At 41.6% G+C, this 25,514-nt stretch overlaps 1 protein-coding gene and 1 pseudogene across 3 annotated transcripts in view; both read right to left on the reverse strand.

Moving 5' to 3' along the window:
- Positions 1–1,037: 1,037 nt before the first annotated feature.
- The window catches only part of LOC148345671 (uncharacterized), a 54,341-nt gene continuing 29,864 nt past the window's right edge, over positions 1,038–25,514 (reverse strand). Inside the window, exons 2-7 of one of the 3 annotated variants that reach the window (XM_088325861.1) lie at positions 17,766–17,926; positions 4,369–4,551; positions 3,763–3,910; positions 3,617–3,663; positions 3,337–3,458; positions 1,038–1,337 (exon numbers count right to left, since the gene is read on the reverse strand). In XM_088325861.1, the coding sequence (XP_088181987.1) occupies positions 1,223–1,337; positions 3,337–3,458; positions 3,617–3,663; positions 3,763–3,910; positions 4,369–4,551; positions 17,766–17,926 (776 nt within the window). In that variant the 3' untranslated portion in view covers positions 1,038–1,222. Of the gene's footprint in view, positions 1,338–2,603; positions 3,234–3,336; positions 3,459–3,616; positions 3,667–3,762; positions 3,911–4,368; positions 4,552–17,765; positions 17,927–25,514 lie in introns of those variants that run through there. The other 2 variants (XM_088325860.1, XM_088325862.1) reach the window with 2 other exon arrangements.
- Positions 14,814–17,750, reverse strand: LOC148345672 (uncharacterized; annotated as a pseudogene).

Below are 25,514 nucleotides of genomic sequence, written 5' to 3' on the forward strand. Positions count from 1 at the left end.
TCAATTTCAATTTTTTTGTGTGGTGGTGATGGGGGGCACCATAAAGCATTTGTGCTTAGGGCACCCAAATGACACTGCTCCTATGAGACTCAGGTCTGAGCATGACCCAGATGTGTCTGCGTTGTTCTACTGACTATTTTGCGATACATCTGTCATATGATTCGATCAATAAATCACATATAAACGATCACCAACCCAACAAATCTAAAAAATAAAGGGAAAACATGAAATGGGGGTGTACCTACGTCGCCTCGACTGCTCCGGGTTTAACCGTCATTTCGATTTACCAAAACCACTTCGTCTTCATTTTTTGGGAATGTAATACAACTTAAACCATTCAGTCTTTGTATTTGTTGGGAATGTAATCGAACAGTAATTTACACCCAAACATGCATTTCAGGTGAATTGGCCGGTCCAAATTGTCCCTAGGTGTGAATGAGCGAATGAGTTGTCTGTCCCTGTGTGCCCTGTGATTGGCTGGCAACCAGTTCAGGGTGTCTCCTGCCCACTGCCCGGAGATGGCTGGCCAAGTAATGTTTTTTGTATATCCCTTAATCATAAGTAGTCTCAAAGGGCTGCAGAGATCAGACTATTGCAAAATACAGACTATCATTGCACCATCTGATTTAAACATCCATTAGGGCAAGGAAAAACTCAAATATCTCAGCATGAGGAAAATGAAGAAACCTTGAGAAGGTACCGCAAATGAGGTAATCCCCCTTCCAGAATGACGAGGCTGTAATGGATGTTGCATTAACAAATTGTCACGTTAATTTTTTTTTATTTAAAAAAAGAAAAGTACAATATATAATGAAGAATAAAAATTTAAAATAAAAAGGTTGACCGGGTTGCAATGGATGTAGCATTAACAAACAGTACACAGATACTGTCAAAATGGTATATAGGTCATTCTTATAATTTATAATATAAGTGTGTTTTAAGCCTTGTCGAGTCAAGTCAGATTCATTTATAAAGCCCTTAATCACAAAAATGTCTCAAAGGACTGTCAGGAACCAGGAACGGAGACGGGAACCCAATTGCGTTAGTTTCTAAGTTTTATTTGAAAAGAGATGTAAGCTGGCACCCACGATCCAGTGATCGTTGATTGTGGGGAGCAGGTCGCTTCGTGATGCGGAAGTCGCACTTCTCTTAGCGGGAGCTGAAGGCTCGCAGCGATTGGACGGACGGCAGTCCCGTGACAGGTAGGCAGAATCAATACGTCTTAGCGGGGAGGTCGATGGCCAGGGCAGGAGAGTAGCTCGTAAACATGGGGCAGAAACAGGTCGGAACCGAAGGCAGGAATCAAAACAGGAGAGTAGTCTTTGGTACTTGCTAATCTGGCGAAACACACAGGAACACAGGAGTACAATCGGACGTCCTTGTCTGGACGCTGACTGGTTAAGAAGTGAACGTCGGCAAATTAGAGAGCGCGCTCCGGCGTGCCAAACGATTGCCACAGGTGTCTTCACTTCGGCAATCATGACAAGGACTGCACAGGATTACAATTACACAACTAGACAATTCCCGCGGCAATTGTAAGAGTTGTGATTGATCTGGAAGATGATCCCGGTATGTATATATAACCCCGGTTGTTAGCATTATGAGTTAGCATAAAGTTTTTAGCTCAGAGAGATGTTTCTGTTATTTTTTACTTGGTTATGTGGGGGGACTCTGCCCCCCCACACCGGTACTGGCAAGTTCATTTGAGATGGGCCCACAACCGTTAGCAACAAGGATATGCCTTGTGGAGGTCTAAAAAACACATTCATGGTAAAAACCATAGTAATAACACTGTTATTACACTTTAAAAACTTTTGAAATATACATGTTCAAATAGAATGGGCCGTTCGATTTTAATTGGCCCATCCGGAATGCATTGAGCCCATTCAATTTGCTGAGTCGTTAGCATGTTAGCATTAGAATAATTTTGCAGCATGAAGAAGTTAGCATTTAGCCTTTAGCATCACTTTTTAGCATGTATCCGTTAACATAACTCATCAAATGAGGCCATTAGCATAATTTTTAAATATTAATTCGTTACAATATTGCCATTACCAAAATCTTTTTGCATGAAGTTAGCATTTAGCCGTTAGAATCACTCTTTAGCAGTTACCCATTAACATAACTCGTCAACACTGCAAAAACTGCCTCTAAAAAAACAAGAAAATCTAGCCACTATTGCAGGAAATTTACTTGTTTCAAGCAAAATTATCTGCCAGTGCAGCAAGAAAATCCGACTCATAAAGTTTTCTTGAAACAAGAAAAAAAAAAAAAGAAAATAAGATACCTAAAAATGTTATTATATGCAGTAATACTATTAAGTGTACTTGTCAAGTTTTTTTTTGTCTCATTTTAAGATATTTGTGCTTGTTTTGGAGAATTATTGTTTAGAAACAAACTGGGTTTAAGCCAGGATTGCTCAAAAGTAGTTAGCATGAAGGTTACAACAAGATCAATATTCTTGTATTAAGTTGAAAATAAATTAGAAAATGGGTCAAAAACAAGATACATTTGCTTGTAATAAGTAATAAAAATCTTAGGCGAGGAAGTCTTGTTTCAAGAAATTCTCTACGTTTCGATATACTATACAAATGCAAAAATAGTTTTAATGTGAAAATTACCATTTTATTGGCAAACCACAAACCTTTGTCATTATCACAAAACACAATTGACATACCAGTAACAAAAATACTCATTTTCTTGACAAGATCTTGAAACGTTTGTTGGCGAACTGTAAATCTGTGGGGGTCAGATGCATCGACATTTCGTTCTGTATACACGTGTACTAGAATGACAATAAAGTAGATCTGAATCTGAATCTAAATCAAAGTTATCACTTACACATGTATCAGTGAACTGTCAAACAGACAACACATTTTTTTGCCTACAGAATATAGAGTGCAAGTTACCAATTTCTAAAAGAGAACTGCAAACATTCTTTTTTGTCTAATTTTAAGAACATCAGTTGGGTTGTTTTTTTTAAATCAATGCTTAAACTCAAAACAAGGCAATTAAAACACACACTTACAGGGAGACTGAGAGGCCAAAGCGTAAGGGGTCACAAATGTTTATAACAGAAAAAGTTCTCAAAGTACGTCCATGGATGGGTGTGTGGGTGTGTTCCCGAGGGGAGGCAGCATTATACAAAGTTATGCAAAAAAGGCCATCCAATCACTTCTTGCTCGTTTGAAAGCTGGTGTGGCATCTTTGTCATGGATTGAGTCCCCCAGGACCTCAGTTTGTAGAAGGGAAAGAACAGAGGCCACACATTTAGGGTAGGTCATATTTAATACATAATAGTATGCAATTATGTAGAATACTGCATCCCCTAGGTACCTTTTGGGTGATGGGATTGCTTCGGTTCCAAGGCAGAGAAAGGAGTCGAGATTTTCATCCACCAAAAGGAGTGGTGTGGTGAGTGGCCTTCTGTTCAGGAACGTCTCGGGGTCCTCTGTGGGCTTAACAGAAAAACACAACATCAGTAGGACAGCAATCACATCCCTCCATTCCCCGACTAAACATGACAATTTAGTATGAACAGAATAGAGGACCAACAAAAGGAGCAGCCATATTTGAGAAAGTTTAGTATGCACTTATGTAAAAGTTTGTGACTTACCAGAAGAACATGAATGAGCAGCATGGTCAAGAGGTTTATTGCTTGCTCTTCTAAAAAAAAAAAAAATCAAATCAAATATTTGTCTCTCAGTATACAGAAACAAACAAGGATACAGATTCTATTGGTATTATGTTGGCTGTTCTTACCAGCTGAAAGTGACATTGGAGGTTTCATTGCCCTCTTGTAAACCCCATAGAGGCATAATCTAGATTTGAATTCGAGCCACCGCTCCCTCAGCTCTTGCACGTAGTTGGAGTTGTTGTTGTCTATTATTCGTCTTAGTTCATCAAGAACCTTTGGTGGGGAAGACACAAAGAAGTGTTGTATGGAAATATCCAACACATAGTAGTTAAAGCATCACTTGAAAACAACAATTATATGTAGAGAGGTATTCTGAAAAACTATGTTCCCCTTCCCCTCCTCCATTTGTGAAAATAATTCTATTTACACTGATGATAAAACGCTAATAGACAGGTGTGTTGCAAATAACATGCGAAACAGATGGACTATCAGATATTCTAAAGAAGGAAAAATCACACCACAATGCATAAATGCTGTTTTCCCTGTCTACATGCAGAAATAAAACCAGATTGCTCATTTTCATTTTTCAGAGAAAATACATGAAAGGTTTTCCTGCATGGAAATGGGGTCTGAAACAGCTATTTAATGTATCAAAGCAGTATGCACCCAATGTTCAAAAGAACAATTTCACTGTTCAACTGAATCAAAGTGTGAATTGTGATCATACTTACATGATCAATATCTCGAAAGCATGGATATGCCTTCAATATTTTTGCCGGTCTGTCTTGTTCCCTTATTGTGTCCGAATCAATGAAGGCCCTCTTCCCCTCAAACTCAAGGTCAAGAAGTTGTGCCACATCAGCTCTGTTCTGTTTGGTATTGCGATATGGCCATGCGGCTGTCCTGCCTACATTCTAAAAAGGTAAAAGAAAATATCACAACACAGTTGAGGTCAAAATTATTTGCTTCTTGCTAATGTTATTCATGCTATTGTTTCTACTGGAACAAAGACAAAATGTCCACTACAGCTAATGAAGACATTCATTAATATTACTTGATTAGAAACAGGAAAAGGCAAACATTACAAGGTCAACATTTTCACCCCCCTGTAAAACAATAGTATTTATGAGAGTTTTGTGGTGCCTGGCCTTGTCCTTTTCTGCTTTTTCTTGTTTCTGTTCAGCCCACCAGTTGAAAATTTCAATAAAAGCTGGAGATGTTGTCTGTGCCCTCCTAAAAGAAGTAGAACTATGTGCAGTGCTGATTTATCTTGTATTTTGTGTAATTTCAATGAATGGGTCTACTCCATTGTGAATGCTACATTTTGTTTAATAAAATTACAGAGAGCATCAGCTTGTTTTGCTGGAGTGCTGGTTATGACTTGGGGGTCCCCTTCACTTTCTGGGCTGCTGATGGTGCTACTGCAGCTTGGGGAGACAATGAAAGTGAAAATGCTGGAGTCAAAATCCCCCTCATCTTTTCTCTGTGGCGCCAAACTCAAGGCGTCTCTTTTTTTCCCCTTGCCGGTGTAGCCCCCTGCGTTTTGCGTGGAGTCCTGATGTTTTGCAAAAGCAGGATATGCATGTGTGGATACTGTATATGAATTTATGTTCATGCTGAACAAAGAGAAACTGTGTAACATGTAATCCTGGTCGCTTAGATTAGTACAGGGCTCTTGTCGTAATGTTGACTAGTTTTAACGTTATATATTATAGTTAACAGTTTAAATCAACGACCATTTTGTAAGGGGTTAGCTCAATTCCATAGTTAACGGTTTAAATCAACGACCGTTTATTAAGGGGTTAGCTTAAAACTTGAGCTCACCCCTTACAAAATGGTCATTGATTTAAACCGTTAACTACGCATAAATACCGTTAAGAATCATATTTTACTTTTAATCACATTGTTTCTTGTTAAATGTTAAGACAATACAAACCTTTTAATTGTAAAAGTATTTTCACTTCTCTCCAAGTCAAAATACCGAATGGAGTTCGTCGAACGTTGAGGTAGTGTGAGCGAGTCCAAGTATTTCCGAATAAATGGGCGGAACCATATAAAGGAACGCAATATACAATTATTAAACAAAATCTATGAACTATCTCAGGGAAAAAATATAGTGTTCTCATTTATAAATATTAAATTTGTGTTTCGAAGTAAAGACTATCCAGTTTTAGTTAGGACACTGTACGGGTCAGCCACTTGCATTGTAAATGGCATCCCTATTTTTTTGATATGGAATTATCCAGCGCGAAAAAGGCGGAAACTAAGCATCAGCTTGTTTTGCTGGAGTGCTGGTTATGACTTGGGGGTCCCCTTCACTTTCTGGGCTGCTGATGGTGCTACTTCAGATTGGGGAGACAATGACAGTGAAAGTGCTGGAGTCAAAATCCCCCTCATCTTCTTTCTCTGTGATGCCAAACTCAAGGCGTCTCTTTTTTTCCCCTTGCTGGTGTAGCCCCCTGCGTTTTGCATGGAGTCCTGATGTTTTGCAAAATCAGAATATGCATGTCTGGATACTGTATATGAATTTATATTCATGCTGAACAAAGAGAGAAACTGTGTAACATGTAATCCTGGTCGCTTAGATTAGTACAGGCTCTTGTCGTAATGTGGACTAGTTTTAACGTTATATATTATAGTTAACAGTTTAAATCAACGACCATTTTGTAAGGGGTTAGCTCAATTCCATAGTTAACGGTTTAAATCAACGACCGTTTTTTAAGGGGTTAGCTTAAAACTCGAGCTAACCCCTTACAAAACGATCATTGATTTAAACCGTTAACTTTGCATAAATACCGTTAAGTATAATATTTTATTTTTAATCACATTGTTTCTTGTTAAATGTTAAGACAATACAAACCTTTTAATTGTAAGTGTTTTCACTTCTCTCGAAGTCAAAATACCGAATGGAGTTCGTCGAACGTTGGGGTTGTATAAGCGAGTCCAAGTAGGTCTGAATAAATGGGCGGAACCATATAAAGGAACGCAATATACAATTATTAAACAAAATCTATGAACTATCTCAGGGGAAAAATATAGTGTTCTCATTTATAAATATTACATTTGTGTTTCGAAGTAAAGACTATCCAGTTTTAGTTAGAACACTGTACGGGTCAGTCACTTGCATTGAAAATGGCATCCCTATTGTTTTGATATAAAATTCTCCAGCGCGAAAAAGGCGGAAACTAGCACCTAACGTGTGCAACACCATCAACAGAGGACAAAGACTAGGAACCTTCCCGTGGTGTCCTGCGAAGGGCTCTCTCCAGGGGGAGCCTTACGAATCCAACTCAGTCCACTCAGACTCGCTCTTTCTTTCTTTCTTGGTCCTCTCTCCTTCTTTGTCTCTCCTTTTCTCTCTTCCCCCTTTACACTCTTGTCTCTCATTTTCTCTATCCCTCTCTTTCCTACTCTCTCCCCACCTCTCTCACTCTCTTTTCCCCCTTTTTGCGTTTTACTCTGTCTGTCTTTCTCTCTTTCTATCTGTCCCTCTCTTTCTCTCTCTTCTACTCTCCTCTCTCTGTTCTTCTTAGGGCGGGCGACTTCGAGAGCAATCCTGGCCTCCAGTCCAAATGCCAGTGGTGCTTTCGAACCATTCACTCCGACCACACCCCAATCACCTGTGCTATCTGCCCAAGGGGCTTCCATAAATCATGCACCGCCCTGTCCGAACGTACTAAGGACTTTAGAGGCTTCGTCTGCTTGGTTTGCTTGGGTCGCACCCCGTCAGGCCTGGCGGCACAGGACAGTTGCAGCCCCCTCTCCTTCGGAGAACTACGGAGCCTCCCACGAGCGAGTCTGGCGCTACTATGGATTACCTTATGCGCCTTGAGTGACTTAACGACGACGACACCATCAACACAACCAAACTCGATTTGATTAGAGTACAGTGGGACCTCGCTACTTACTTACTACTACTCGCGGTTTGACGTTCGCGGATTCAGAGCTTCGCGGGTCTAAAAAAATAATACAAATTATATTTGTATATATATATATATATATATATATATATATATATATATATATATATATATATATATATATATCTCATCTCATCTCATTAGCCGTACCGCTTATCCTCATTAGGGTCGCGGGGGGGCTGGAGCCCATCCCAGCCATCTCCGGGCAGTGGGCAGGGGTCACCCTGAACTGGTTGCCAGCCAATCGCAGGGCACACGGGGACAGACATCTCACTCGCTCTTTTCACACCTAGGGACAATTTGGACCAATTCACATGAAATGCATGTTTTTGGAATGTGGGAGGAAAACGGAGTCCCCAGAGGAAACCCACGCAAGCAGGGGGAGAACATACAAACTCCGCACAGGAAGTCTGGAGCTGGATTTGAACCCACGCAGGAGGTTCCCATGACTTGAACTGTGCCGCACATGCGCTAACCACTGCCCCACCGTGCTTTATATATATAAAGCATATATGTACAGTGCATCCGGAAAGTATTCACAGTGCTTCACTTTTTCCACATTTTGTTATGTTACAGCCTCATTCCAAATTGTATTAATTTAATCTCTTATCTCAAAATTCTACACAAAATACTCCATTATGACAATGTGAAAAAGTTTTTTTTTGAATTTATTAAAAATAGAAAAACTAAGAAATCATATTTACATAAGTATTCACAGCCTTTGCTTAATACTTTGTTGATCCACCTTTGGCAGCAAATACAGTCTCAAGCTCAGTCAGGTTGGATGGGAGACGTTTGTGCACAGCCATTATCAGATCTCTCCAGAGATGTTCGATCGGATTCAAGTCTGGACTCTGGCTGGGCCACTCCAGGACATTCACGGAGTGGTTCTGAAGCCAATCTTTTGAGATCTTGGCTGTGTGCTTTGGGTCGTTGTCCTGCTGAAAAATGAACCTTCGCCCCAGCCTGAGGTCAAGAGCGCTCTGGAGCAGGTTTTCATCCAGAATATCTCTATATGCATTCATTTTTCCTTCTACCCTGACTAGTCTGCCAGTTCCTGCTGCTGAAAAACATCCCCACAGCATGATGCTGCCACCACCATGCTTCACTGTAGGGATGGTATTGGCCTGGTGATGAGCGGTGCCTGGTTTCCTCCAAACATGGCGCCTGGCATTCACACCAAAGAGTTCAATCTTTGTCTCATCAGACCAGACAATTTTGTTTCCCATGGTCCGAGAGTCATTCAGGTGCTTTTTGGCAAATTCCAGACGGGCTTCCATGTTTCTTTTACTAAAGAGTGGCTTTCGTCTGGCAACTCTACCATACAGGCCTGATTGGTGGATTGCTGCAGAGATGGTTGTCCATCTGGAAGGCTCTCCTCTCTCCACAGAGGAACGCTGGAGCTCTGACAGAGTGACCATCGGGTTCTTGGTCACCTCCCTGACTAAGGCCCTTCTTCCCCGATCGCTCAGTTTAGAAAGGCCGGCCAGCTCTAGGAAGAGTCCTGGTGGTTCCAAATGTCTTTCATTTACAAAAAATGGAGGCCACTGTGCTCATTGGGACCTTCAAAGCATCAGAATTTTTTTTGTATCCCTCCCCAGATTTGTGCCTCAGGACAATCCTGTCTCGCAGGTCTACAGACAGTTCTTTTGACTTCATGCTTGGTGTTTGTGCTCTGACATGCACACTCAACTGTGGGACCTTATATAGACAGGTGTGTGCCTTTCCAAATCATGTCCAATCAACTGAATTTACTGCAGGTGGACTCCAATTAAGCTGTAGAAAGATCTCAAGGATGATCAGTCGAAAAAAGATGCACCTGAGCTCAATTTTGAGCTTCATGGCAAAGGCTGTGAATACTTATGTAAATGTGATTTCTGAGATTTCTATTTTTAAAAAATTCAAAAAAAGTTTTAAAAAAAAGTTTTGTGTAGAATTTTTAGATAAGAGATTAAATTAATACAATTTGGAATGAGGCTGTAACATAACAAAATGTGGAAAAAGTGAAGCGTTGTGCATACTTTCCGGATGCACTGTATTTATATATACCGTATTTTCCGCACTATAAGGCGCACCGGGTTATAGGGTGCACCCCGAAAAAATAGTTTTTGGTCCTATTTTTGAGATACATAAGACGCACCCGATTATAAGGCGCTACAATGGGAACGTGGACAAAACAGTCAGATAGTTCAGTCCAACTTATTACCCCCTTAATATTCCCAAGCTTGCAAAGACGCAAATACGTGTCGAGAACACGTGCGGATGCTGTGTCCGTACGATGTCACTCAAATGCATCGTTCCATCATTCAGAAGGTTAAAGTCTTGGGATTCAAGAAATGCCAACCATTCCCTAGTTTATATTTTCTTTTTCACTCGCAACTTTACTGTGCATATGACAATAAACACTTGGAATTGAGTTTAATTTAAAAATAGACACTCTATTCCATCCATTATCTGCACCGCTTATCACAGAAAAATCTAGTTCAGTCTGAAACAAGATATATAGCCGGAGTAGCTCACCGAAGTCGTTGTGTTCATGATAATGTGCAGCCGTGGTCCTCTTATATCCGTGAATGTAGTAAATCCAGAATAAAATATTTACAAATACAGTATAGTAAAAAATGCTTTCTGTATGCCGTCAGCCACGTGCTATACAAATTCATCTTTTTCGGCCAAATGCAGGCTTTGTTCAGCCGTGAAAGCCAATGCCAGCCTGTAAATGATAAAAAGGATCCGCCTCTTGACCTCCGAATAACTTTAGCCAATAGTGATTGATTCAACTGATGATTGACGCATCTTTTTTGGCCAATTGCAGGCTTTGTTTTGCCGTTTAAGCCAATGCTAGCCTGTAAATGATAAAAAGGATCCGCCCCTTGACCTCCGAATAACTTTGGCCAATAGTGATCGATTCAAATGACGATTGACACATTGGTTAGCCAATGAAACGCCGGTAAATAAATCTCAGCATACATCGCGGACTACTTGATGTTCGGGGGAAAACTAGTTGGCGGCTGCAAGTTAGTTGCAAGACTTTGCGAACTAATATTGATCAATAAATAAGGCGCACTGTATTATAAGGCGCATGGTCAGCTTTAAAAAAAAATAAAGGCTTAAATGTCTATTCTTAACACATCGTGCCTTATAGTGCGGAAAATACGGTATACATATATATATATATATATATATATATATATATATATATGCGCGGCAAGTCATGGGAACCTCCTGCGTGGGTTCAAATCCAGCTCCAGACTTCCTGTGCGGAGTTTGTATATTCTCCCACTGCTTGCGTGGGTTTCCTCCGGGCACTCCGGTTTCCTCCCACATTCCAAAAACATGCATTTCAGGTGAATTGGCCAGTCCAAATTGTCCCTAGGTGTGAATGAGCGAGTGAGATGTCTGTCCCCCCGTGTATATCTATATATATATATCTATATATCTATATATCTATATATATATATATATATATATATATGTATATATATATATATTTTTTTTTTTTAAAGCATTTTTGAAGGGGCGTCGCTACTTCGTGGTTCCACGTTCGCAGGTTCAGAGCTTTGCAGGTCTAAAAAATAATAATAAAATAAAATAATAAAAAAATATATATATTATTTTATTTTTATTTTTTCAAGCATTTTGGAAGGGGCGTCGCTACTTCGCGGATTTTCAATTTTTGGGGGTGGTTTTGGTCCCCATTAACCGCAATAACTAAATAATAATACTTTCATCATCACGGATTCAAAAGACACGCTTCTTACTTTTAGGTTTGATAAATAATATTTTTGTTGTAGATTCATCTTTATTTTGTTGCGAATATCAAATATATGATACATTGGATTTCATTCGAGATTTATTGTCTTATGAAATCGCTGTACCAAATGCTGCCCTGGCAACAGAGTTCATAGATTTGGAGTAATTAGCTGATTACACTGCATACCACTTTGCACCATTTAATGAAAAGATATACGTTTTTAGAAAATATGACTTAACTGGTGTGCTCTTGAATTCGAGTGTTTAAAATGACACATTATGAACGGCAGAAATTGTGCTCATTTATGCATGAGTTTACATTTTGACAAACACTAAATATATTTGATATTTGGACTGAGGTTTGTGGGGGCTATCTGTATGAGCAAGGCCTAGCTGGCTCCGGACTTTGGACGCAGAATTAAATGTGATTCTATGCAATTTTAACATGTTCGTTCTATGTTGCCACTTTGTGCATGTGATTGGCAAGATATTTGTGTGTGTTTAGCCCCTGCCAAGCGGATACAATGTAAATATGTGAAAAAACCATGTGGTGAAATGCAGAGCTGGGGATTAAGATGAAAACTGCATGAGTGCTGTTGTGCCTACAAGCCAATCAAACTTAAGGACCTCTTACACAAATCTCCTGATTATTTTTTTTTTAACATTATATTGGTGTTTTGATGGGTATGTCATGTTGGATGAAGGCGTCTACCAAACATGTAACCATAGCTATAACTTAAAGTAGTTGAGGTATTCCCCACAGTGTTTTGAGAAAAGTTCATGCTTTGTTATTGTTAATGGTCGACTAAATTGATAAAATCATGTTTAAGTTTAGTGACATTTACAGACTAGACATTGTTTCCCACATTGCTTTATAGTTAAGGCTACACCTGCTACCTTAACTGGCTAATGTCTATTCTTAAAACATCGTACCAAGAGTAAAAGGTTTAATATTGAACACTAAATTGTCCATCCATCCACCCATCTTCTACCGCTTTGTCCCTTTCGGGGTCACGGGTGGGAGGGCTGGAGCCTATCCCATTTACCTCGGGCGTAAGGCAGGGTACACCCTGGTTGAGTCGCCACCTCATCACATGGCTAACACAAACAGACAAACAACCATTCACACTGCGACACTGAATTGTACCTGAGTAAATGAATACATATGATGATTCATAAAATCAATTCTTACATTATCTCAATGAGTTGGGTTCCATTCTTAAAACAAGTTGATGTGAGTCTTGAAACAAGTAAAAAATATCCTTAAGCTGAGTTGTTAATATGCCTCTAGGCTATCTCTTCGACAATTTAAGATACATTTGCTTACAATTACTTGAATAATATAAGTTAGTTGGCACAATATTAATTTTCTTGAAACAAGTGATAGTATCTTAACTATCTTCAGCCTGAATAAGTAAATAAGTCCCAAAAAATTGTGATCAGATAAATACACTGAATTCAAGTAAATTACACTAGTCCATACTTTCAATTTTTGCAGTGAACATGAGACCATTGGCATAATTTGTAAATATGAAGTTATTAAAATATTGCCTTTACCAAAAAATTTTAGCATGAAAGAGTTAGCATTTAGCCGTTAGCATCACTTTTTAAAATGTACCTGTTAGCATAACTCATTAACATGAGTCCATTAGCATAAGTTGTAAATATGAAGTCGTTAAAATGTAGCCAAAATTACCAAAAAATTTTACTATGAAGAAGTTAGCATTGCCGACAGTGTTTACAGCTAGCTTGCGCTAATACTTGGGCTGGCTGTGCCAGCCTAACCCATTGCTGGCAGTGTTTACAGCTAGCTTGAGCGAATACTTGGGCTGGCTTAGCCAGCCCAACTTGTCACCAACAGTTTTTACTGCTAGCATTAGTAAGCATAGCATCAACCTCTCATCGCTAATACTTGGGCTGGCAACTGATCACCAACAGTGTTTACAGCTAGCTTGCGCTAATGTTGTGGCTGGCTATGCCAGCCCAACACTTTGCTAGCGGCGCACATAGTTAGCATCCTCTCGCTAGCATCCACTCTTTGGAATTCACCATTTACCCATGGTTAAAGGAAATTTGGGTCGGGCCACCCTGGACAGTCCCTGCTTACTATGACTACCGTCTGGAAAAGCCCTCGTTTCCATGACTACCCATAGAAATGAATGGGCCCATGTATTACGGATGGGAGAATTTCAAAACCCATTATTCCGGATGGGGACTCCTATCGCTGTGAATAGACACACAACAAGAGTCCCGGTCGGGCCGAAATTTTTGATATATGAATCGATGGGGTATTCTAAAAGCTCTGGGAGGAGTTCCCCGTTAAAAGTCGGCGGAAGAAGATAGATATAATAATAATATCTCGGAGGATTATAATAGTTGCAAGCACAACTACATTGCCCTGTGCTTACAGCACTTGGCAATGTAATCGTGCCTTGCTGAAGCAATCAAAACTAATTACCTGATCTTAAACCAACATGCGGGCAAGGAACAACTCAAAACCTCAGCGTGAGGAAAAAGAGAAACCTTGAGATGGGACCTCACAAGTGGTAATCCCCCTTTCAGGATGACCAGGGTGAATTAGATTTAGCATTACAGTACACAAACATAGTAAACACTAGGTAACATGTTGAAAATTTGTCCGGAAAGTGCATGACAGCAACGACGCCCCCAGCCTGTAAATTAGTCCAGAAAGTCTATGACGGCCACGACGCAGCTTCCCATCTCTGCCAGCTGGTCAATGCAGGCGTTGACATGCTTCAGGTCAAACGCTGGTCCACTGACTCATCTCAAATCGTCCTTCTCCTTCGTATCACCACCAGCCAGGCAGTCGGAAAAAGACAGGACAGTACAGAATATGAGGTGGGCATCAATCATAAGCTTTGGAAAAGAAGTGTGTCTTAAGCCTTGATTTAAAAACTTCCATTGAGGTTGCAGATCTTATCTCCGGAGGCAGGGCATTCAATAGCACCGAGGCCCGGATGGAGAACGCTCTCAAGCCTGCAGACTTCTTGGCTCTCGGAGTCACAAGTAAACCGGCATTTTCCGAGAGGAGACTCCGTGCAGGAACATAGGGGGAAATCAAATCAGATAAGAGGGTGCAAGTCCATGCAAACATTTGTATGTTAATAAGAGAACCTTAAAGTCACATCTTAAGTGGACTGGGAGCCAGTGTAAGTTGGCCAATACAGGAGTAATATGCTCAAACTTTTTCGTCTTAGTCAAAAGTCTAGCTGCCGCATTCTGAACCTAGACATGGGGAGACCAGAAAGCAATACATTACAGCAGGGGTCGGGAACCTATGGCTCACGAGCCATATATGGCTCTTTCTATGAGTATCTGTGGCTCAGAGAAAAATTTGATTGCATGCAAAATTTCTCCATCTTGCTTAAAACTTGAGTTGTCTATCCTATTCTGATACACGCAAAGCCAAACCAAAGCTAAATAACAGGATATTACTTTGCAGTATATATAGGGCACATTTTTCACTACAATTTACAGTCAAGTAACACACAAAAAAAGGGGGAAAAAAAACTCGTTTTGGTTTTACAACGCTAAAGAATCCTTTATATAAAAGTTCACTATATAATCTGTGTTCAGTGTTCAGATACCTTATGATGAATCCACAGAACTGTAAATACGCTAAAACACCGGAAGAGAACTTAGTCATTTGATTGGGTGAGTGGGAGGGATGGGTGGAGCTATGCAAAAAGTGCAAGCACTCCCTCCCATCTCTCGCCCTACGCTGTCTGCGCCAAAAGTGAGCTCATCAGGCTCCCTATTTGCAGAATGTTGTGACGTTTTTACACAATAACTGCTTGCATCTGGTTTTGAAACCAATATATATGAAAAAAAGGGTCAAAAGGAGTTTAACCGATCTTGAGTAATTGCAAGAAAGAGACAAGTGGTATGTTTGTTGATTTTGGGACAGGGGCTCTGGCATTATTCTCTTTTCATAATTTTTATCAAATCATCAAAAATAAATGTGCTGAAGACTAAGCTTTTGTCTGGGGTGCGGGTTTAGCAATTTAGTACATTTGTCTCATAATATATGGCGTGGCTCTTTCCCAAAATAAAATTAATATTTTTTGCTTTTATGGCTCTTTGAGTCAAAAAGGTTCCCGACCCCTGCATTACAGTCATCAAGCCGAGAAGTAATAAACGCATGAATTAAAACCTCTGCATCTGATTTGGACAGCATCAAACGAATCTTCGCAATATTACGGAGGTGGTAGAAAACTATTCTAGTAATATTTTTCACGTGTGACTGAAACGACGGATTAGGATCAAATATAACACCTAGATTTTTGACCCGAGTCACTATGGGTGATATTACATTTGTCTAGGTTCAGGGCAGTGTTTGAAAAAAAAACTCACAACAGTGAGCTGGACCAATAATCGACATTTCAGTTTTTTTCTCGGTTAAGGCGCAAAAAAATAAGTGACATCCATCTTTGAATCTCAGTAAGGCAAGCCTCCAGATTTTGAAAATTTAACTGTCCAGTTGTCTCCAGTGGCACATACAGTTGAGTGCCATCTGCATAGAAATGGAAACTAAGATTATACTTGCAGATAATGTCACCAAGTGGTGTTCCACAGGGGACATCAGAGTGTTTAGAGGTCAGATTGCCTTAGTTAACACGTTGCATCCTGTCTGACAGGTCGGACCTAAAACACCAGAGTACAGTTCCTGAGATACCAATGCATTCCAGACGAACAAGCAATATGTTGTGGTCGACAGTATCAAAAGCAGCACTGAGATCCAGTAGCAGTAACATTGATGAGGCACCGGAATATATTGCTAAAAGGAGATCATTGGTTACTTTAGCCAGGGCTGTCTCAGAAGAGTGATTTGCCCTAAATGCTGACTGGCCAGTTCAAAAGAGGGTATTTTCTGACACAAAGTCATTTAGCTGCTGTGCAACGACCTTTTCAAGTAAAAATGGCAGATTTGACACTGGCCTATAATTACCTAGGCTTTCTGGATCAAGGTTAGGTTGCTTAAGCAAGGGTTTAATGACGGCAGACTTGAAAGCTAAAGGAATAATACCCAAGGATAGCGATATATTAATAATATTTTAAACTGATGGTCCTAAGATCCCAAACAGATCCTTCACCAATGAAACTGGAAACGGATCAAGCAGGCAAGTAGTTTGTTTGGCCCTACTAACCATCTGTGTTAGACTATCAAAGGACAAATCATTGAAACTGGAGAATGTTTCTAAACAACCGCCGACACATTCCTTTCTTAACACCTCCACATTTTTGAGGTAGGATGAGGTTGTAGAGCGTACATTTAAAATTTCATTCCTAATGAGTTGAATATTTCTATTAAAACATTCCATAAAGTCATCAGCAGAATAAGTAGAGCTATTTGGGTTAAGTTGTTGTCTGGAAGGTTTCGCAATTGTGACAAACAAAAATTTCAGATTACTCTTATGTATAACGATAATCTTAGAGAAAAACGATGCTTTAGCTGAGGCAAGAGCTACTTTATATTTCAGCAAGCTGTCACACCAGGCCAGTCGGAAGACCTCCAGCTTTGTAGTGCGTCAATTTCGTTTAAGTTTCCTGCAACCTTGTTTGAGTGACCTGGTTTCTTCAGTAAACCAAGGTGTATGCTTCTTAGGTCGAAATGTATGCCTTAGGGGCGCCACAGAAACAAGAACATTAACCAAAGCAGTATTAAAGTTGTTTGTGAGTGAGTCAACAGACCCAGTGTACGAAGGGAAGGCTGCAGTTACCGTAGGTAATAGTTCTTTTAAAGTTAATCCCATTGCAGGGCGGATATTGCGACTGCTAAAACCTAAATTTTCCTTATTACTGTAAACATTGAACAGCACCTCTCACTTAACAAGATCGTGATCAGAGATGGCATTAGGATAAGGTAACACTGTAACATTTGAGGCTACTACGCCCCGGGTCAGAACAAGATCTAGAGTGTTCCCATCTTTATGAGTGGGCACATCAACTATTTGATTGAAACCAAATGTATCAATCAGTGACTTAAAAGAATTTGCAAGTGAATTTGATTTTATGTGAACATTAAAATCACCAATAATTACAACATTGTCCGCATAAGTTACTAACAGTTCCGAAAATTCATCCAAAAAATTTAAGTATGGTCAGGGTGGGCGATACACAACAACTACATAAATTGGTGTTGACATAAAAGACCTCATAACAAGTGCTTAAAACGTTTTAATAACAGTAGGGGTACCAGGAGTAAATTTCAACTTACTTTCCGACAAAGTTAGAGGGAGAAGCCTCATTTAACACTACAAACTCATTTGGTTTTAACCAGATCTCACAAGGGCCAACAAGTTTATGATTGTTTTCATTAATAAGGTCGTTGACAAGTAAAGCTTTGGAGGCTAGTGATCTAATATTCAGAAGGCCAAGCTTCAGCACTGTGGACTGAGCTGAGCACTTTCCCGAGTTTTGAACCTTATGGTTACCTTGGTGGTAACCTCCACAGGATTATACTGCCAGTCCTGCGTCTTGTGCTTTGCATGGCGGCAGATGCGGCCCGAATTCCATACCACAGGAATATTGTTGACAGGTGGAGTAGCAGGATGACTAGTGGTAGAAAATAATGTTATTTCTTCTCCCTCCTCACCTAACAAGGGAAAATCAGAGGTAAGAAGCACAGAAGAAGATGCTATTGAACACAGTACAGTTCAGGGTGTGTGGTGCAGGCAATGGAACGCTCTAAACTACAAAAACTATGTGAATCTAGCATAGCGCTAGTTAGCCCTAGCAATACAGACTCCACACCCGTGATCACAGGTTCACTCAGGTTCATCACCTGTGACCTGGCCTGCACTAGTGTACCCTGTCATGGAAGGCTTAAACAGTAATATATTTTTAGAAAGAGTGAGAGCACCTTCCCAGTTAGGGTGAAGGCCGTTTCTCCTAAGCAGGTCAGGTCGGCCCCAGAAAGCAGGCCAGTTATCCACATACCTAAATCCCTGCTGACTACAGAAACTTGCCAGCCACCGGTTTAGTGAGACTAGTCTGCTAAACCTCTCATCATTGCCTCTCGCAGGCAAGGGGCCAGAGACAATTACAGATGCAGAGTCATCTTTCTGGCGAGATTACAGGTCCTAGCAATATTTTCCTTTGTAATCTCAGATTGCCTCATTTTAGTATCATTAGAGCCGACGTGAATGACTATATCGGTGTAGCTAGCCCTGTCCTGGTGTCTAGATTTGCATGTCAGCTCCCTCAAATTAGCCTCAATGTCGGGTGCTCTGGCCCCAGATATACACATAATTGTGGCTGGGGTGCTAATCTTTATGTTACGGGTGATGGAGTCACCTATAACTAGGGTGCGGGCTCCAGTAGACCGGGGTGGAGTGGGACTAGCTAGGGGGCTGAACTTATTATGTGACTGGATTGGCTAACCTCGATTAGCATGCCGTTTAGGGCTAATGCTAACCGGACTAGCAGGTTCGCTACAACCCACGCTAGCAGTGGTGTCCGCGGCACCTAACATTTTCCTTTTAAACTGCTCTAGCTCAGGGACACGTCCCTCTAGAAGGGCTATTTTGTGTCTGTCTGTCCGTCAATCTTTGTATATGTCTGTCAATCTATGTGCCTGTCCATCCGTCCGTCCGTCTGTCCGTCTGTCCATCTGTCTTTCTATCTGTCTGTCTTTCTATCTGTCTGTCTAGCAGCCAGCCAGCCAGCCAGCCAGCCAGCCAGTCTATCCATCTATCTACATACACATATGGAGCACTTATAAACTTAAATAAAATATTTTACCTCAAAAGTGCTAAATGTTGGTCTTTTTGGTCAAATATTTTTTCAGTACAAATTGCTTGGACAAAAAAAAAAGGGAACATTTTGGACGGAACTCAGAAATGGAAAGGGAAATCTTTGTGTCATTTTAAGCCCGAGACAAAATGATTGCGGAGTGTCTTTGCTGTGATAGTGTGATTCTTAGCTCCTACAGTTTTTTTAAACTATTTTAGGGGATTGGCCTAAATGTGAGCGTATATCAGACCTGGGTCTCCGGTCCTGGAGGGGCATACGTCCTGCCAGATTTTGAAGTTTGCTCTTCTTTAACTCAGGTGATACAAATTATAACCTCGTTAGCAAGCTAGCAAGTGCTCGTTAACGATACTGGTGATTGGAATCCCCTGTATTGGATCAGAGAAACCTCAAAAATCATGCAGAACATATGGCCCTCCAGGACCGGAGTGCCCAGGTCTGGCGTACATTGACGTTGGTGAATTTTTCATCTGCGTTAACAAACGCATTTTGTAGAATACGATCGCACTTTATTGTTTGAATAAACACGTTATATAGACTAGGATCTCCCAATTGTTATGATTAGCTCACTTTATTTTTTAAAATAGCGTATTATATAGAATACGATCGCTTTTGTCGGAAGTGTACATTTACAATTGTAACTTTTGCATCCGCGTTGACGGACGCAATTTGTAGAATACAATAGCGCTTTATTGTTTAAATAAACGCGTTATATTGACAAGGATCTCCCAATTGTTATAATTAGCTCGCTTTATTGTTTTAATAAGCGTTTTATATAGAATACGATCGCTTTTGTTGGAAGCGCAGCAGAATGCGCGTTCACGCGAAGGGGGGGAGGAATTTGCACAGGAGTCGGATTTGGGCACAACAACTGCCGCCTACTTAATGAGTGCCCTCCGGTGGCGTTTTTTCGGCAATGCAGCTACCATTGGAAATACATCCAGCCGTTGAAAATGAACGGAAGCCGATTTAATGACTGTCTCCAGTGGCGTTTTTGCGGCAATGCAGCTACCATTGGAAATACAATGAGCCGTTGGATATGAACAGCCACCGATTTAATGAGTGCCCTCCGGTGGCGTTTTTGGGAGAATGCAACTACCATTGGAAATACTTCCTGCCGTTGGAAATGAACCGCCGCCGATTTAATGAGTGCTCTCCGGTGGCGTTTTGGGGGCAATGAAGCCACCATTGGAAATATGTCAAGCTGTTCGAAATGAACAGCCGCCGATTTAATGAGTGCCCTCCGGTGGCGTTCTTGCGGCAATTTAGCTACCATTGGAAATACATCGAGCTGTTCGAAATGAACAGCCCCCGATTTAATGAGTGCCCTCCGGTGGCGTTCATGCGGCAATGCACTTACCATTGGAAATACATCGAGCCGTTGGAAATGAACGGCCGCCGATTTAATGAGTGCCCACCGGTGGCGTTTTTGCGGCAATTAAGTCACCATTGGAAATACGTCAAGCTGTTCGAAATGAACAGCTGCCGATTTAATGAGTTCCCTCCGGTGGCGTTTTTGCGGCAATGCAGCTACCATTGGAAATACATCCAGCCGTTGAAAATGAACGGAAGCCGATTTAATGACTGTCTCCGGTGGCGTTTTTGCGGCAATGCAGCTACCATTGGAAATACAATGAGCCGTCTGATATGAACAGCCACCGATTTAATGAATGCCCTCCGGTGGCGTCTTTGGGGCAATGCAACTACCATTGGAAATACTTCGTGCCGTTGGAAATGAACGGCCGCCGAATAAATGTGTGCCCTCGGTGGCGTTTTTGAGGAAATGCAGCTACCAATGGAAATACAATGAGCTGTTGGAAATGAACGTCCGCCGATTTAATGAAATCCCTCCGGTGGCGTTTTTGGGGCAATGAAGCCACCATTGGAAATACGTCAAGCTGTTCGAAATGAACAGCCGCCGATTTAATGAGTGCCCTCCGGTGGCATTCTTGCAGCAATGCACTTAGCATTGGAAATACATCGAGCCGTTGGAAATGAATAGCCGCCGATTTAATGAGATCCCTCCGGTCGCTTTTTGCGGCAATGCAACAACCATTGGAAATACATCAAGCTGTTGGAAATGAACGGCAGCCGATTTAATGAATAGATAGATAGATAGATAGATAGATAGATAGATAGATAGATAGATACTTTATTCATCCCCGAAGGGAAATTCACTTTTCACTTTTCCAGCAGCATCCCTAAGCTGAGAACAATCGAAAATAACTGAGAACAATCGAAAATAACACGGGAGCTGCTGGAGTGGCTGCCATTCGTGACGGCGCCGGAGAAACGATTCAATTTGAATCATGTACAAACAAACAAACAATTGAATCATGTACAAGAAACGATTCAATCTGAATCATGTACAAACAAACAAACAATTGAATCATGTACAACAAACAAACAAAATATTTATGTTTCAATAAGTGGAGTGTTAATAAAATGGGGGGAAAATAATTTCTGATACTGATATAACCAGGTAAAACTAATTTTAAGTTACCTGTCCAAATGAATGTTGTGCCATCTCACCTTTCCCACTCTCTCTGCTCGCTCCTGAAACTTTATCAAATAGTCCAAAATTTTACCTCATCTTCTCCGCTCACCTCGTCGTCCTCTTCTCCTTCCACTTCGCACTACAGAGACTTTTTAGCTGAGCCGTCTCTTATGACACCATCCCCTGATCTAGACCAAACTAATGCAAGCAAAAATGCAATGGCAAAGCAAAGCCACTGAGGAGCTAAATGGACGAATTCAAGCACTTTTTCAAACGTTCTTGTAAAATTCGCCTAAAATCCAAATCCAAGATGTGCTATTCTTAAATGGTAGGAGAAAATTGAAGATTTTGGTCTCTTTTGAAAGGTAAGACTCTGGAAGTGACATTATGCTCCTGCTGTGTACTGACATGCTTTTTTTTCATGATGCCATCCATATACCATGAGTAATAAAAGTTCACATTTGTAGACCTGTTCCTACACGTCGCGTACATTTTCACAGGAGCTCCACTTCGGTAGAATTATAAGCTATTGAACACTTGCTAACAAGATTGCTTATACTGATGTTTTTTTTAAAATGTTACCCATTAACGAGTGCTTGAGCACTGTTGTTGTCTCCGCTTGCGTTTTTGCAGCAATGCAGCTACCATTGGAAATACAATGAATCATTGGAAATGAACGGTCACCAATTTAATGAGTTCCCTCCAGTAGCGTTTTTGGGGCAATGCAGCACCCATTGGAACTACATCGAGCCGTTGGAAATGAACGGCAGCCGATTTAATGAGTGTCTCCGGTTGCGTTTTTGCAGCAATGCAGCTACCATTGGAAATACAATGAGCAGTTGGAAATGAACGGCCGCCTATTTAATGAATGCCCTCGATGGCGTTTTTGCAGCAAGGCAGCTACCATTGGAAATACATCCGCCCATTGGAAATGAACAGCCGCCGATTTAATGAGTACCCTCCGGTGGCGTTTTTGCAGCAATGCAGCTACCATTGGAAATACATCAAGCCGTTCGAAATGAACAGCCGCAGATTTAATGAGCGCCCAGGTGGCGTATTTGCGGCAATGCAACTACCATTGGAACTACATCCAGCCGTTGGAAATGAACGGCCGCCGATTAAAAGGTGTGCCCTCCAGTGGCATTTTTGCGGCAATGCAGCTACCGTTGGAAATACATCCAGCCATTCGAAATGAACGGCCGCTGATTTAATGAGTGCCCTCCGGTGGCGTTTTTGCGGCAATGCAGCTAAAATACATCCAGCTGTTCGAAATGAACAGCCGCCGATTTAATGAGTGCCCTCCGGTGGCATTCTTGCAGCAATGCACTTAGCATTGGAAATACATCGAGCCGTTGGAAATGAACGGCCGCCGATTTAATGAGATCCCTCCGGTCGCTTTTTGCGGCAATGCAACTACCATTGGAAATAGAATAGAATAGAATAGAACATACCTTTATTGTCATTGCTACAAATGGGCTAACAAATACATCAAGCTGTTGGAAATGAACAGCAGCCGATTTAATGAGTGTCTCCGGTTGCGTTTTTGCAGCAATGCAGCTACCATTGGAAATACAATGAGTCATTGGAAATGAACGGTCGCCAATTTAACGAGTTCCCTCCAGTGGCGTTTTTGGGGCAATGCAGCACCCATTGGAACTACATCGAGCCGTTGGAAATGAACGGCAGCCGATTTAATGAGTGTCTCCGGTTGCGTGTTTGCAGCAATGCAGCTACCATTGGAAATACAATGAGAAGTTGGAAATGAACGGCCGCCTATTTAATGAATGCCCTCGATGGCGTTTTTGCAGCAAGGCAGCTACCATTGGAAATACATCCGCCCATTGGAAATGAACAGCCGCCGATTTAATGAGTACCCTCCGGTGGCGTTTTTGCAGCAATGCAGCTACCATTGGAAGTACATCAAGCCGTTCGAAATGAACAGCGCCCAGGTGGCGTTTTTGCGGCAATGCAACTACCATTGGAAATACATCCAGCCGTTGGAAATGAACGGCAACCGATTTAATGTGTCCCCTCAGTTGGCGTTTTTGTGGCAATGCATCTACCATTGGAAAGACATTGAGCCGTTGGAAATTAACGGCCACCGATTTAATGAGTGCCCTCCGGTGGCATTTTTGCGGCAATGCAGCTACCATTGGAAATACATCCAGCCGTTGGAAATGAACAGCCGCCGATTTAATGAGTGCCCTCCGGTGGCATTTTTGCGGTGTTGTGGAAAATAGACTTGCATTTGTAGAATAGAGTTGCATACATTTAGAAATGTAGAAAGACTTGCTTACATTGCTTACAGTAGTGAGGGAATGTTGACATCATTCGAGAAGATCCTTGGCAAGACAGTTGAGTTTCCCTAAAAGGGCATGAGACCTGCAAGGCCCTTCTTCAAGGACTCTCTGAGCAAACTGAGGCGAACAACATGTCCTAATAAGGGTACGACAGCATCTTCCTTGTTGATTACTGAGGACTAGGGCCGCTTATGGGTTGTACTCAAACTGAAGCTATAAAAGCATTGTTATGTCTGGAGTTCTCTGAGTTCTTTTGGGATGACGAAATAAAAGGCTCCCCCTCATGGCTGGTTTCCGATGTACTTAATTCAATCACGAAAGAAGACTTAAAAGATTATCGAACCTACATTTTCTCCTACAGCGGCAATGAAGCTAGCATTGGTAATACATCCAGCCGTTCGAAATGAACGGCTGCCGATTTAACGAATGCCCTCCGGTGGCGTTTTTGCGGCAATGCAGCTACCATTGGAAATACATCCAGCCGTTCGAAATGAATGGCCGCTGACTTAAAGAGTGCCCTCCAGTGGCGTTGTTGGGGCAATGCAGCTACCATTGAAAATACATTGAGCCGTTGGAAATGAACGGCCACCGATTTAATGAGTTCCCTCCGGTGGCGTTTTTGCGGCAATGCAGCTACCCATCGGAAATACATTGAATTGTTGGAAATGAACGCCTGCCAATTCAATGAGTGCCCTCCGGTGGCGTTTTTGCGGCAATTCAGCCAGCATTGGAAATACATCGAGCCATTCAAAATGAAGGGCCGCCGATTTAATGACTGCCCCCCGGTGGCGTTTTAGCGGCAATGCAGCTACCATTGGAAATACATCGAACCTTTGGAAATGAAAGGCGGCCGATTTAATGAGTGCCCTCTGGTGGCGTTTTTGCGGCAATGCAGCTACCATTGGAAAAACATTGAGCCGTTGGAAATGAACGGCCGCCAATTTAATGAATGCCCTCGGTGGCGTTTTTGCGGGAATGCAGCTAACATTGGAAATACATTCAGCCGTTGGAAATGAAGGCCCACCGATTTAATGAGAACCCTCCGGTGGCGTTTTTGCGGCAATGCAGCTACCATTGAAAATACATCCAGCCAATCGAAATGAACGGCTGCCGATTTAATGAATGCCCTTCGGTGGCGTTTTTGCCGCAATGCATCTACCATTGGAAATAAATCCAGCTGTTCGAAATGAATGGCCGCTGACTTAAAGAGTGCCCTCCGGTGGCGTTGTTGGGGCAATGCAGCTACCATTGGAAATACATCCAGCCGTTCGAAATGAATGGCCGCTGACTTAAAGAGTGCCCTCCAGTGGCGTTGTTGGGGAAATGCAGCTACCATTGAAAATACATTGAGCCGTTGGAAATGAACGGCCGCCAATTTAATGAGTTCCCTCCGGTGGCGTTTTTGCGGCAATGCTGCTACGATTGGGAATACATTGAATTGTTGGAAATGAACGCCTGCCAATTCAATGAGTGCCCTCGGTGGCGTTTTTGCAGCAATTCAGCCACCATAGGAAATATATCCAGCCATTCAAAATGAACGGCCGCCAATTTAATGAGTGCCCCTCGGTGGCGTTTTTTGCGGCAATGCAGCTACCGTTGGAAACACATTGAGCCGTTGGAAATGAACGGCTGCC

This window comes from Urocampus carinirostris, unplaced genomic scaffold (genome assembly GCF_059441175.1).
Source record: "Urocampus carinirostris isolate Australia breed hairy pipefish unplaced genomic scaffold, RoL_Ucar_1.0 HiC_scaffold_35, whole genome shotgun sequence".
Taxonomy (NCBI): Eukaryota; Metazoa; Chordata; class Actinopteri; order Syngnathiformes; family Syngnathidae; genus Urocampus; species Urocampus carinirostris.